The sequence below is a fragment of the Centruroides vittatus genome, unplaced genomic scaffold (genome assembly GCF_030686945.1).
Source record: "Centruroides vittatus isolate TY-2023 unplaced genomic scaffold, ASM3068694v2 scaffold_1444, whole genome shotgun sequence".
Taxonomy (NCBI): Eukaryota; Metazoa; Arthropoda; class Arachnida; order Scorpiones; family Buthidae; genus Centruroides; species Centruroides vittatus.
Window position 1 is genome coordinate 302,204 of NW_027122679.1, and position 15,146 is coordinate 317,349.

Consider the following 15,146-nt stretch of genomic DNA (forward strand, 5'->3'; position numbering starts at 1 on the left):
GAACAAGTGAAATGAATAAAATGACAATTGAAAATTCTAACCAAATCTATTGCAATCTTGTCAACTTATTTAATTTAGTATTATTCAAGAATTGTAATCTGAATTTCACTTGTATCCTTATATTAATGTGGAATAACAAGTATGTTTCTATAATCAACAATTGGGTCAACAGTGAGAAAACAATGTTTCTAAATGGACCATTGGACCTCTGCTGAAGCCCGTGATGTCGGTGTTGGTTCACCGTTGAGCTCAACAGTCTGAAAAACCTGAAAGACTGTTAATTATTCAACCAACTAATATAAAACATGAAACAAGTAAATTTCACTTATAGAAACTATTGATTCACTCTTGCTGTGGTCGCTGTAGTAGCAGACACATTAATGAATGACCTGTATATGATCAAACATGTGATTGCATGATTATGTTGGATAATTTGGTCAATATTGAAATATTAAGTTTTTTCAGAAACAAATTACCTCCATGAATTTGTCTAAAATTTGATTACAATTGATATTTTGCCTCTTTACATCTTCCTAATAATATAAATATTCAAGAAATGATTTTCCGAATAGAAATGGTTAAACAAGGAAGCAAGTCCACAAGAAAAGTTATAATCATATCCTTCATGATTTTTTTTCTTTCAAAAAAATGTTTGTCAAGTCCAGGCTCTCACATAAATAATTATATACTTTCTTACTATGTTTATTTATTTTTGGGGTCTTCAGAATGAATTAATCAAATTCTCATAAAAATCTATAATAAACTGATAATCAATTAATGAACATTTCAGATAGCAAACATGGTCATGGAATGGATTATGTTCATTACTGATCACCCACTGTATATCACTTATCTTGTGAACTAAACATTGTATGACATTGAAATTTTGCAAGGCACAGAAGACACATTACAGGAATTTTCAAAATCATAAAATCCAAGGAATAGCAATTATATGTAACATAATTATGCATAAAAAAAAATCAGCATAAAATTGTTGCCTTTCTTTTTGCAATCTTCCTGTAATTTGTGGTATATTACAAGGGTCTGATTTAAGTAATTTAATTTTAGTTGCTTGTCTCAACTATATTGCCCCCAATCTTAATTCTGCTGTTATTGCTTACACCAATGTTGTAAAATTCATTAACTCAAATCTCCACTTATTACAAGCTGATCTTAACCCTTTTGTTTCTTTAACTGAAAGTTTTAATCTTAGAATTGATAACAGTTTTATGATTATGTGCTTTTCCTTAGTCCCTAATCCTTCACTTCCTTCTCTATTAATGGGCAAACAGTTGATTATGTTCATTCCACCAATGACTTTGAATCATATTCAATGAAAAACTTACTTTTAAATATTTATATTGATTTAATAGTAAAAAAATTTGTTACTCGTAAATTCTTTGGCATGATTGGTACCACGTCACCTCATAATCTCTTGTTCTACGCTGCGAGCCCTTTCATTGACAATATCCAGTCTGTCATTGATTATTGTTTTCCTGCATGGGGTACAATCCCAACTTCCTTGTTAGATATTGTGTTTTCAGAATTAAACAAAGTGTATTTTATTTTTAACAAATTGTGCAATCTGCATTTCACTAACTTTGAAAAAGCTGCAAGAGTTTGGCTTGGATTTCCTGGTTTACTCCACTGCATTATATAGTTGAATCACATCCTGTTTTAAAACTATTTAATGGGATTTTAACTTTAATTTCAAAATTCATATTCCTGCAAGAACTATTTAAACTATTTAAGAAAATTGTGTATTGTTCTGTTTAACCAAAGCACTCTTATTTCTTAAGACACAAAAAAGAAGAGACAGCTTGTATATGAAATTAATCATTTTAAGAGTTTATGTAAAAAGCTCATTTATAACTCTTAATATATTTTAAAATAAATTATTGTAAAATTTTTATGCACCTAATATTTAAAACATATGTATTGTATTATTTTATCAATTAGTTTTGAATATATTTATTGTAATTTTAAAGAATTTTCTTGTTTTTCTACTTTGTTTCATGTTGTTGTTCTTGTTTTTATCTTTTAGTCTAATGGTTATTTAGAAAGGTTGTCGTCACATGTCTCTAAGACATTAATTTATTTATTTTTACAAAAAAATTGGTAAATAAATAATAAATAATCATTACCATTCAAAACTTATTTCACATTTTTTATTTAACAGTATATTTTCTCAACAGATATAGGTTCAAATTGTAAAATAGATCACTTACCTGCCAGTTTTACAAAGAACCTTTTTATTATCTTCTATCTTGTGCAATAACTCTAACTTCGAAAAAGTTGAAGAATGGACATTAGAAACTAGTGACTCTAACAATGCAACATCTGGAGGTTCCATAGGATTCTTATAAGTTTGGAGTTTCAAAACAATGTTCAATTGATTTATGGCTGTAAATTATAAATTATTCAAATTAAAATTTTCTAACTAAATCATTGTTTATATATATTTTTAAATGTAAATAATTTATTAATATAATTTACTCCATGTTAAAAAAATTTCTTATTATTGTATTTAACAAGTATAGAATCTATTTATGATCTGAAGATATAATCAATTATGCTATTAAATCACCATCTTGTATTAAATATATAATAATTAAAATGAATTTAATTAATTTAGATTGCCTAAATGAAAAGATTAATATTGATTGATTATAGTGGTTACATCTTAGTTCTCTTTATGGCATCTAATAGATTTAAACACAATCAAGTTTACACTCATAAAGGATCTAAACTAATTTGTCTGTAAATGTATTGAATGCTGAATTGTATAAAATGCTTCAATATAGTATGTGATGACACTTGGTATTTCAATAATCCACGAATAATACATCTTAGTAAATTACATCTCGAAACCAATATAAGGTGCGATTGAAAAAACATCGAAAAATGAACATTTTCAAACCCCTTCTGGGCTCTGCTTCAGGTTCATAACAGTTTTTAGATGGAAATTCGATCATCTTAATTTAAATTAACAGCAATTTTGCTACTTTGTACTCAAATAACTACAATTTTCTAATTTATACTTTTAATATCATTAAGTACAGGCTGAAACATTTCTAAACAAATTCAACTGTGATAAAGATGCTAAATACATAATCATATTTAAAAAAAAAAAAAAAATCAAGCTTGAATCATATAACTAATCAAATAATCAAGCCAGATTTATTATTGGGTTACATTTTGGCTAATTAAATAGACAAACACTACATAGTTTGGATAAAAAACTGCTGATTAAAGTAATCTTGTATTAAATTTAATTAAAATTATTAAATTAATTTTGAATGTTCCAGAAGAAAAGATTAATCTGGAGTGAGACTCAAACTTACAACTCCTGCTTACCATGCATTTCATTGCAGTTGCAGGGCAAGTGACTGATACAGTTATATCTGCAAGAACATGGGCTAGTGTAAATTTGATTATTTCAATCTTTTTTTTTTGCTCAAAAAATAAATGTGAGAAGTATTCCATTACACAAATTCAGTGAAAGAACTTCATTAAATTTTCCCACAGATAGTGCTTCCACCATGAGTGACACAGCTTCCGAAAAACTACTCGTCGACGGAAAAGAGAAAAGTATCATGGATTGGAGCAACTGTCAACTTTACCAAAAATGGACATTAGAGTGGCAGGGGAACCCCGAATAAAAGGCAAGAGGACAGATGATGACACAGAGTTCACCTGCCTATATTGTGTTAACCTCCTTGCTGTCCTTGACCACCACTCTTCTGGAACTCCTATAAATTTTTCCACCAAACTTTCACCACTCCTCTTGATTATCAAGTACCTAAATGTTACTGATAAAACAAGACCCTTCTTGTCCCAGATTAAGCCTTCCCTTCTTGAGAAGTCATGATCATCCCATCTAACCATCCACATATTTATCAAACTCCCATCCAAAATTGTAAATGCTCTCTCTCTCAGTTCGGCACACGTGTAGGAATAGACTCTTCCACTAATTCTATGCTCTTGTAAAATGGTTTATAAACTTAACTGTTAAATAACAACAATTTATTTGTTTAAGTGAATAGTGGAGTGTGTTATTTCTGGCACGCTGTCTCTAGACTCCCTACCAAACCCATTCATTCCCATATATGACTGCTCACACGAGACTTACGTACAGACATAACAATCACAGTGGTGTCAGTCTTGACTTGGGCACTGTTGACATAACAGTCACATATCTTTTAAATTAATCAGTCTGAAACCAAAGATTGGATGAAAGTCCAAGTAGCATAATTGGCAACTATACAATTGGTAAGAGCAGTAGTTACAGTCCCACTTCAGATCGCTCTTTTATTCAAGAATATTCTAAATAAATTAAATTTAATACAAGATGTTAACTTCATCATCATCTTTTAATCCAAATTACATAGTACTTTTATATTTAATTAGCCAAAGTATAGCCAAATAACAAATCCAGCTTGATTATTTCATTACGGGTATACCTCACCTTACGTCGGTAATTGGTTCCAGGAGAGGCGACGATAAGTCAAATTTACTTGTCACTAGGCATAAACCACAAATTACCATTCCCAGTTCTGTATTTTATTTATAAATGCCTTTTTGAATAATATATGGTTAATAAGAATCTATTTAAGCTTGCAAACAAATATTTTAGTTTTTAATATAGTACAGAAAAAAGTAATCTAAATTTACAAATACATGTACACATACAGTACATTGCAGACCCTTCATTTGTGAATGTGGTTTCTCTAAGACATTATAAAAGATGATTTTTTAAGGTTAAATAACAAATACAGTTATTAAAATTATTTTGCGATAGTAGAAAATAAACTAATTTATGTTAAATTTACCAATATTGAGTGGCACTGACAACACCACCAAATGGTAGATATTGGAACTACCGTAGAAAACGCCAATAATGAGCACTTAAAGACCACTAAATAAGACGACAACCACAGAAACACAGATGTTTTCATGTTTCGTTTCCTAGGATTTATAACGATTATATTAACATTTACTGTAAATGTACATATTTTAATATGATTTTGTGCGCTTTTAACGCTTTTCTAGTGATATTACGACTTCGATATTTGTGGCGGACGGATGTAAAGCGAATAAAATGACTTAAACTTGATTTTTATTTTTCCATATACTTTTCTGACAAATGACATATAATCGAGAACGACGTAACTCAAGGTATAACTGTAATATTAAATACAGATAAAATTTGATTTTCTATCATAAAACAAGCTTTTGCATAATATTTAGACTGTTTTCCATAAGCAAATGTATAGTTAAAAATAATTTTATACAATGTTACATTCAATAATAATTTTGAAAAAAATAAAATGACAGTTCAGAAAGCAAACAAATTTATTTTTAGAAGAGTTGTCTCCACACAGCTACGTATTAATTATTTAATATATTTTGCAATTAGACAATTGTATCAAATTATATAATTATCACTAGCATTAATTCCTAGCAAAATCGCCATAATTAACAAGTAAAATTTTATAGATAAAAGTTACTTATAATTTAACTCAACTCACAAGTAATCTTCTGTTTATTTTCTAAACCTGGATGACTCTGTTTCAGATGTTTCTTATAAAAAGGACAAGAAATGTACTTTATACTAAGATCTGTTTTAAGTTGCTCCCAATCAAAAAGTGAATACCATGGAGTCTAAATTAAAAAATAATTTGATGTTAAAGTAACAGAAATTTTGCAAAAACATCTTTTGTACTAATATTCATTATGATAGTTTAAAAGTTTCTTAACCAGATCATACTATAATTTGAGGCAAAAATAATATGTATCATTTAAAAAATTAGCTTTAAGGCCTGACCAATTATCATCAAATATTTAATTAATAATAACGAAATCTGTAAAATTTAATCATCATCAGATATATTTATAATTTAGTAACTTACAACTTCCATTTGTAGCATTTTGGCTACATTTATGGGATCGTTGTAGCCAGATGGTTCAAATGGAGACTCCAGATCGAAAGAAATCAGCTGTTTACTCAGGTCTATAAGTTTCTCAAATGACGTGTATAAACTGCAATTGGTTTAAAAAATAATAAAATACTTTGCAATAATAAAATAGCTATAGAAGATTATATAAATGCAGGATGTGAAATAAAACCTACTGTATGCATTTTTTGACAATTTGAAGTAAGCATATGGATAAATACTTCAAATCAGTCTGTACCAAATGGAACTACTGCAATTTATCTATTTTTGCTACATGCCATGTTAGATGAACAGCAAAAATTTGACTTGGTTGAAAAGTCATTTTCAATGTATACAGTGGTTGCATTGAAAATGGATGCTGCCCGAGAAACAAAAGATAACATATGCCATTGCAATTTCCTTTTAAGCAATCACTCGTTTTCAGTTTGGATATGATGCAGAAGCACGTGCACGAGCCATCTGGTCATTTTTAGTTGCGTAAAATGTCCGTGGTGTCCAAAATAAATTCCATAAAAAATGCAAAGCCATTTTGTGCTTCCTAACAAATGTGCAGATTGATACTAGTCTTCAACAGCAAGAAAAATTTGATGTTGCCAAAACTCAAAGACCAATTGACATACTGTAATAGATAGTTGCATCTGTGCAATTTCACAATAGCATATACGGTTTCTACTCAGCAGCTGGGCAAAAGAAATGTTTCTTGTTAAATTTGGACCAAGAGTAAAAGGCCAAGAAGACAGACAAGTGATAAACCACAATACAGAAAGATCTGAATGTGTATATTAATTATGTTATGATATGAAAATAATAATGTTGTCGGACTAACATTATACAGCTTAATCCATCATTTAATACTGATGCATACTTTATATTTTCATCTATATTCAAAATTATTCAAACCAAATTGGTATCAAAATGAATAATTATAAGTTAACATGTTCTGTAAGATTAAAAGAACAACAACTTATTTATATAATACTCGAATTATATAATAAAATAAAATCTGCTTTATTAGAGTACAACTGTGCCAATAAAACAAATTTCCCTTTCTTTTCTTCTAAGGAAGAATCTGTCTTTTGTTTTATTTAAATAATGAAATTTCATCAATTGTCATAAATTCCAAACATAAGACCTACCTTCTTAAATTCTGATGAAAATTTCTACCAAGAATTAATTCTTTTTCTTTTTCTTGTGTAGTAGAATCATCTATGGATAACAATATTATACATGAATTTCTATGTCTTTTCAAGTAAACTAGTGTATTATAATTTTTTCATGCATCTTAAAATATTATGAGTTAAATTTTCAAAAATTTTAGTTTCAAAACAGATTTACAAAATTTTCAATTGAGAAGTTCAAACAGCAATTCATATGTAATGATTCATTTATTTTTAGCATTAAAATTTATTTTTTATTATAACTTTAACTAAATAAAATCAAATATGGTATTATAGCTATTACTATATTAATTCAATGTACAGGATGATTATTATAGAACAGTTGTTCATGGCTTTCTGTAGCAAAATTATTGGACAAATCTCAACCAAATTTGGTTTACATACTATAAAACTTGTATGCAGTTTCAATCCTTGGAAAAAAATTTTACTTCAAAATTTTTCTGCTAGGGTAAATTTGGCACTGCTGTCCCCCATTAATGCACATATGTATGTTTTTTAACAAATTTCAGAAGTGAAAAAACAGAGTGCAATAATTTTATTTGGTCTGACAAAAACACAGATTCACCAACAAATTCCATTGAATTCACCAAAGATAAGTGTGGAATGGCTTCACAGCATCAATTAACATTGATCCTTACTTTTTTGAAGAAACATTTGCATCTTAACCAGACATCTGTTCTGTTAATGCCACAAGAAACAGAGATACACTCCACAACTTGGTCATTCCAGCACTACAGCAAAGAAATTGAACACTACAATCATTATGGTGCATCCCAGATATCAGCTTAAATGTACTTGCCTTGCTGCAACATTTTTCACAAGAGTGATTAGTCAATCATTTCTGACATTGTGGCTGCCATAATCACCAGATCCAAATGCCCACAACTTCTGGTATGGGGCTACCTAAAGAACCTGGTGTATCAAAGTAGAGTTCCCAACTTAGATATCTTAAAAGTCAGAATTTCACATGTGTGGCAATGTCAGCAGATCAGTTGCATTCTTCCATCAAGTGTGTTGTGCAGCAAATGCAGTGTTTAGATGGATTTTATTGCAGTGTTTAGATCACGAGTACAGAGAACATGGAGCAATACCTTTGACGTAATCGTTAATTCCACATTCCATATTTGTAACTGAAATAAAATTATTGCACTTTGTTTCTTACTCCCAAAATTTGTTATAAAACATATGTAATATGCCCATTGAGGGGACAGTAATGTCAAATTAGTCTAGTAGCTGAGTTCTGAAGTGAAATTTCTTTTCCCAAAAATCAAAATCTCACACTCATGATAGTATATATACCAAATTTGGTTGAAACTGGTTGGGTCTGAACAGTTTCTCTTTCATAATTGTCATCTTGTAGAAAAATTGAAAAATGTTAAACAAACGATATAGTTTTTGCTCAAATTATGCCCTAAAACTTCAAAACCAAAAATAAACAAACCAAAATTTTTAAAATTTTTGAATATCCATGAAATAGTTTCAGATTATTTTATAATCTATTATAGTTGATAAATGATATAATCAGAATAAAGTGGCATGTAAAAGGCTGAGATTGAAGTTAAGGACTTTCAGACTCAAATACACGATGACAACAATAACATATATAACAATTGAATCAAATGTATCGAAAGTTCGGTAATTTCTTATTTAAAAAGTTAACAACATATAAATAGATAAATACTTCTAAGTACATAAAATATCATTTTAAAGCCCAAAATAACTGGTAGTTGTGTTTCTAATTTATAATAAAAACTAATTTCAGATAACCGATATTTATTTTTTAATAATCTCCAACTGTGTAGTAAAGCTGGTGGAGATATTTTGGGAAACAGATATTGAACTTCTATAGATTCATCAATAAAAATTGTTCTCAGATTGCTATCCAAAATTAATATTTACAGTCTATATCAATCCACTAAAATTTTTAAAAATTAAATTAAAACAATTTCAAAAAGTTTGCAGTAAGTAAAGATACTTTGAACCAATATTAAATAAATAATTGTAATATCAACAAAATTTACGTGAAATTTTATCATAAATGTTCTTTTATTTAAAAAAAACTAACTTCAGTTTGAAACAATTTACTTTTAGATATATATTTAATTCATTTTTAGACCTAACTCTGTGTTTGGTTTATAATATCAAATTAAATATATTTTCTAATTTTTATTAATAAGAAAATACACCTTTCTTTGCAATTTCTGATTCGAAAGCTTTTTCAATATCTTGATGATATCTGGCAGCTTCACACAAATGGCTAGATACACGCTGTAATTCTGTATTGCTAAAGAATTTTTCTTTCATGGTAGCGACGCTATCCCTTAAATAAAAAAATGGGAAAATTTCAATAATAAAATTTTAGGAATTTATATAATATGTAAGTGCATAATTATGTAATATATACATGTTATAGATATTTTACTATATTTTATTTATTTATTGTATAAATGAAAGGCAATACCAGAATATATGATTTTTGGTTAAAATTAATTATAATGTGCTTCTGGTTCAATAACTCCATTTAATATAAAAGTTTAAATGAATAAATACAAAATATCAATCCTAAAAACTAAATATAATCTAACTGCTTAACTTAGTAAGTTTGAGAAAGTTTTAATCAATAATTTAATCAACTATACCATCATCATTACAGTCCAATTTTCACAATTAAAAGGATGTATAAATTTTTTCCTTTATACAAAAATGTAAACAGTTTATTTAAGCATCTTAAAAAATTTAACATTCTCTTTTAAATATATTCCTTGCAAACAAATTAAATTTTGATACCTTGAAGAATCAGAAAGCTTTTGCAAAAAGAAACGGAAAAACTGTTGCCACATCAACGGACATAACAGATGTTCTTTTGGAGTCTCGATCGCTTGTCTGTACCACTTATAGACAGGCAAACATTCTTTTTTAAAATTCAAGTTAAGAAGGTTTGTAATTTTCTGGAATAAAAATAAATCTTCAGAATTTTACAATATTAAAATTATTGAGAGAATATTTTAATTAATTATTTTAGTTTAATTAAAACCTACAATGTATTCAAAAATATTTATTATTGTATTTCAATAATTAAAATATCACAACAATTTATCTACACAAATTTATCAATGAAACTAGCAGATACGCCTGGCGTTGCTCGGGCAAAAAGTAACAATAGCAAAGATTAAGATTATTATATTATAGCCAATCTTACCTGTTTTCACAGAATGCAAGAATAAGGTCCCCCTGCTTCCAGACTAATTTGAGAATTTTTAGATGGATCTAAAAATATATTCAATTTCCCACAAAAACTGCATCTAAAATAGTACAGTAGTATCTAATTCAGTTGGATACCAGCTCATAAAGGACATAAAGGAAACAAACTGGCCGATTCTTTGGCCAAGATGGCTAGTGCTCTCAATATGCAGGATACATATACCAGGTTACCAAAATCAACACTGAAAAATTCCTTAAATGAATGGACACTAATTGAATGGCAGGAAGATTGGAATAATTCTACAATGGGGTGACTTTGCCACCAGTTTATTCCCTCTATTACTAATCGCATCAAGGCTAATTACTACAAAACTAGATCCAAAACCACCCAATGTTTAACGGGGCACGGCAATTTTATGACCTACCTCTACCACTTTAAGAAGAGAAACACTAATAAATGCCAGTGCGACAATAATAGCATATGAGATGCCCTACATTTTATATTCCACTGTGAATGATATGAAGTCCTTTCTATAGAGAATGCATTCAAGAAGGTCAAAATTGGCCACCGACACTACAAAACATTTTTGATAAGAAAAATCTGTGGAAGTGTTTTGAAAGGTTTATTGAAAGCACCAGGGCTCTTCTGCCAGACTTCTACAGGAAAAAAAAAATTCCTGAGAATGAAAACAAGAACAAACAAGATGACCAGAAAGACAGTGAAACAATGGAATTGGCCATGTAAAATTCTTCTGTACATAGTTTAGTTGTCTAGTATTAGTTTAGTTTTAGATTCTAGATTCAAGAAAAAAAGAAAAAAGATGGTATTTCCATTTATATTTCCAATAATATGTATCGAGTCTTCACGTACCATGTATTCAGTATTATTATATTATATCACAGTAAGCTGATATTTTCATTCTCTCTGCATATTAAAATTGTAACCAGTTCTTAATACTATTGTAACATTGCGGTGTTCAAGATTACTTTCTACCTACCAATATGTGATGAGTTTTGCATTTTACTGTGACTGGGCCATTTCTTGTAATTGTTAATATCGTATAACGGTATTGTCAACTTTGGTAATTATGGTTGTTAATAATTTCCGTTGCAGTGCTCTGAGGTCCTAAGAAGTTTTTTCACCTTTACTTTTCTCCCTTCTTACTGTATACCTCTCCCTTCAAAACCCTTCCTTCAACTTTTTCTTCACCCCTTTCTCTTCCTAGTGGGCTAAGTTTACAAAAGCAGGCATCCCCTCTTCTTTCTTTATTGTTATTGTTATTATTAGTAGAAGCCGAGTTCTTCTCCCAGTGCCTGCAAATCTTGCACGTCACTTTCTCTTAACACTTCCATTGTTAAGGAATACACTTCTTTCATTCCCACGTCCACTTCCTGTTCAGGTATTAATACGTCAAAACAACCATTATATCTATCTCCATTAAACCTTAGTCTCACCACCTTTGAAGTTTCCTTTCCAAAACAGCTATCTAATTTATGTCCTATATTGATAGTAGAAGCCGAGTTCTTCAGGGTAATCCTTAATCCTCTCCCCACATGGTGGAAATTTTGAAAAATCCCTTCTTAATGTGCATTCTCATGGCATACCCTATTAAAATGCAATCAAAAGTGCAAAAACCTGCATCTAAAATACTATAATAGAAGCAGAGTTCTTCACGGTAAGCCTTAAACCTGTCCCTCTCACTCGCAGGAGAGAATTTTGAAAAATCTCTTTTTAGTGTACATTCTCATGACATACCCTAACTGTGCATCAAATTTCAACTTTCAACTCCTAACCATTTGGGCTCTGCACTTATTATTGTCATTATTATCATCATCAATCCATCTCGATTATAAGATTGTTTAAAAAGGAAATTATTCTTAAAATCTAATATATTTGATTGCTAAAATAAAACAGATAATTTTATATATGTTTAAATTCAATTTAAGCTAGGAGTTTAAAATGTTCTCTGTGATTTGATTATTAATTATTATTCAACAAGGAGTTTTCAATTTTTCTAGGACCGTGCTTAATTTTAACTAAATTCTAACTTTATAAAATAATTATTCATGTATATAATTCTTTAATTCTTTATAATTTTTAAAATAAGATGCATTTTTGCATCATCGATGTATAAACAGATTCATAATTTCAGAATCCTACCAACACATAACTGCTTATGAAATTTTACTAAATATAAATAAAACTATTATAAAATGAAATTTAAAAAAGTAGATTTAAATATTCTTACAAAGATATAAGATTACTTACAAATATAATTAGAAAAACAAATTTGAACAATGTCATATTGCTAGTATAGATGTTGCACATTTAAAAACATTCCTGAACCTGGAACAGACATAACTAATAATTACCTAGCACTTTAACATTTCCTGTAGTAGTTATTTTCTTAATAATACTAATGTTTTTGGCCTCTTTGGTAGCCCTTCTCGGCTACATGAGCGGAAAAATTCAAAATGAGCTTCCAAAGTTCGACAAAAGTTTAAAACAGCCTACGGATGCTAGAATACTAAGCATAGAATATTACATCGTTATTGGCAGCTTTAAAAATTTTCTTAAATCTGCTATAAGAAGTGTTAATGCATTAGGTAATTATTACTTACATGCTTAAAAAATATATGCCACAGTGAAGAAAGGAATATTTTTTAAAATGAAAAGTTCTACAGTGACATTAAAAAGTATTTAGTTTCCTTGAAGCTGTGTAACTAACCATTGTCTGCTTTAATATTCTAGAAAAGTATAATTAATACATTTAATCCTAAGACATGCATCCATTTAACTAAATAATTATTGTGAAATTAAAAATTCCAGCTGGGCATTGTGACAATCTTTTAATTTTAAAAAAAAATCACAATTTCTGGTCCAGACTGGAAGTTCATATATTGTTAATCAGAGTCTTTGGCCTCTAAACTTCTCATATCTTGTCTAGATTTTAGTGGTGTCTTTACGTCATACTTCTCCGGATAACAATTGAATCATGCCGTTCACCTATCTAAACTCTGTTCTCAATAAAATTTTGAATTTAAATCACATGACTCCAAATCCATACCAGAAGTTTGTATATATAGGATACTCCTGATTATCCAGGCTAATTACTGGTAATGGAAACATAGATAATGCAAAAATACAGATAATCCACAAGTCTGCTTTAAAGCATGCTAATTGATTTTTCTTTAATTTGGTTTTTAATTTCATTTTAAACTAAACATAATAGTTTATATAATATGAATAAAATATGTTTAGAGAGCAATAATTAATTAATTAATTAATTAATAAGCTTTACATGTGATCAGAATTGAATAAAATTTTCAATGTAAACAGAAAATTCAAAAAAAAATTATTGAACTGGCATCTTGCAGTTCACTATCAACTTCTTGTATTATTAACCAAAAATAACAAGTTGCAGCTAGATAGATGTCGTAAAACGTCATTAATTTTGTATTATTATTAATAAAAGAATTATTCAAAATATTTTATTCAAACAATTTCACAACTTATTTAACGACAAAAATATACAGCATATACATAAGTAAAGCCATACTGTTCAAGAATGAACTGTACTTGTTAGGTCGTTTAATTAATACTATGACATTCTGGTAGTTCTGATGCTAAACATGCCATTTTAAGTAGCAAAAAAAAAATCTGCATTAACTCTTATATATAAAATACCCCACCTAAGGTGAAATGTCTGTGAGACATGAATTGAAAGATTTCCATTTATATTTTACAGATGTCAAATAAGCTATATTTTATGGGAAAATCTGATGTTTATGCCAAAGTAATTCTAATTTTCTATCTTTAACAAGTTTCCACCTTAAAGAGGTCCCATCTCTTGCATTAACCTTATATATTTAAGATGTAAATTATTTTATCTAGCTATAAAATAAATATTAAAAAATTCTTTCTTACTTTTAGTGTGCCTTGGCTACTCATTTTAGAATCGACAGACATTTCTAATAGAACTTGCTTCCAAATGCTTAATACGTCGGAATTATCCACTTCTATTAATGCCGCAAACCAAGCAAACCATATAAATTCAGACGTCGGTTCAATTAAAATTTGTTTCTCGTGAATGGGAGTCTTGTTAACAAAGCTGGTGAGGGCTGCCGTTATGCCCCACGATTGCTTAGGTAACGAAAGACACTGAAAAATTTTAATTATTTGTTAAAATAATATAAATAGATAATTAATACAAATTTAATAAACTAACTTTAACACTGACAAAATGATAAAGAATTCTTATGTTAGAAATAAAAATTTGTAGTAATATATTTTTTGATTAAATATAATGTGTAAAAATGTAGTATTACAACATAACTATTTTTCAAATTCATCCATTTGTAGTCAGAGAATAAAAAATAGAATAAAAGTTTCATAAAATACTCTGCAAAAACATTTTCATACAAATGAGCACAATAAATTTATCTCACTCCTTAAATATTCGAAATAAAATGAATCAAATATACTTATTAAACCTGCAGTTCACATTCAATGAATTAATAATTTAGACTATGAATATGATAAGAGAGGAAATATTATTTCTTGTTCATGTTCACGTAAAGAAAATAGTTTCCTTTACAGAACATGAAGCTTCAAGAAATATCTGCTTCTGAATAGCTTGTGATATTGTGTTTGATAGTGTTTAGCAACAAAAGACAAAGATTATAAATAAAAATATTGTGTGGTTCATGCTAAATATCTGGTGCTTACAAACTTTCATTATAAATTATCATCACAAAATTGTTTCCATTACACAAAACAGATTTTTAGACCAAACAAGTTAATGAAAAC

The 15,146-nt window shown here is 28.7% G+C and overlaps 1 protein-coding gene across 1 annotated transcript in view; it reads right to left on the reverse strand.

Annotated features, from left to right (window-relative positions):
- Epg5 (ectopic P-granules autophagy protein 5) overlaps window positions 1–15,146 on the reverse strand; it is a 123,087-nt gene that overhangs the window by 37,602 nt on the left and 70,339 nt on the right. The window contains exons 20-26 of the mRNA XM_067284658.1: window positions 14,265–14,498; window positions 9,923–10,083; window positions 9,322–9,455; window positions 7,094–7,163; window positions 5,913–6,042; window positions 5,532–5,664; window positions 2,229–2,403 (exon numbers count right to left, since the gene is read on the reverse strand). Coding sequence (XP_067140759.1) covers window positions 2,229–2,403; window positions 5,532–5,664; window positions 5,913–6,042; window positions 7,094–7,163; window positions 9,322–9,455; window positions 9,923–10,083; window positions 14,265–14,498 — 1,037 coding nt within the window. The remainder of the gene's footprint in view (window positions 1–2,228; window positions 2,404–5,531; window positions 5,665–5,912; window positions 6,043–7,093; window positions 7,164–9,321; window positions 9,456–9,922; window positions 10,084–14,264; window positions 14,499–15,146) is intronic.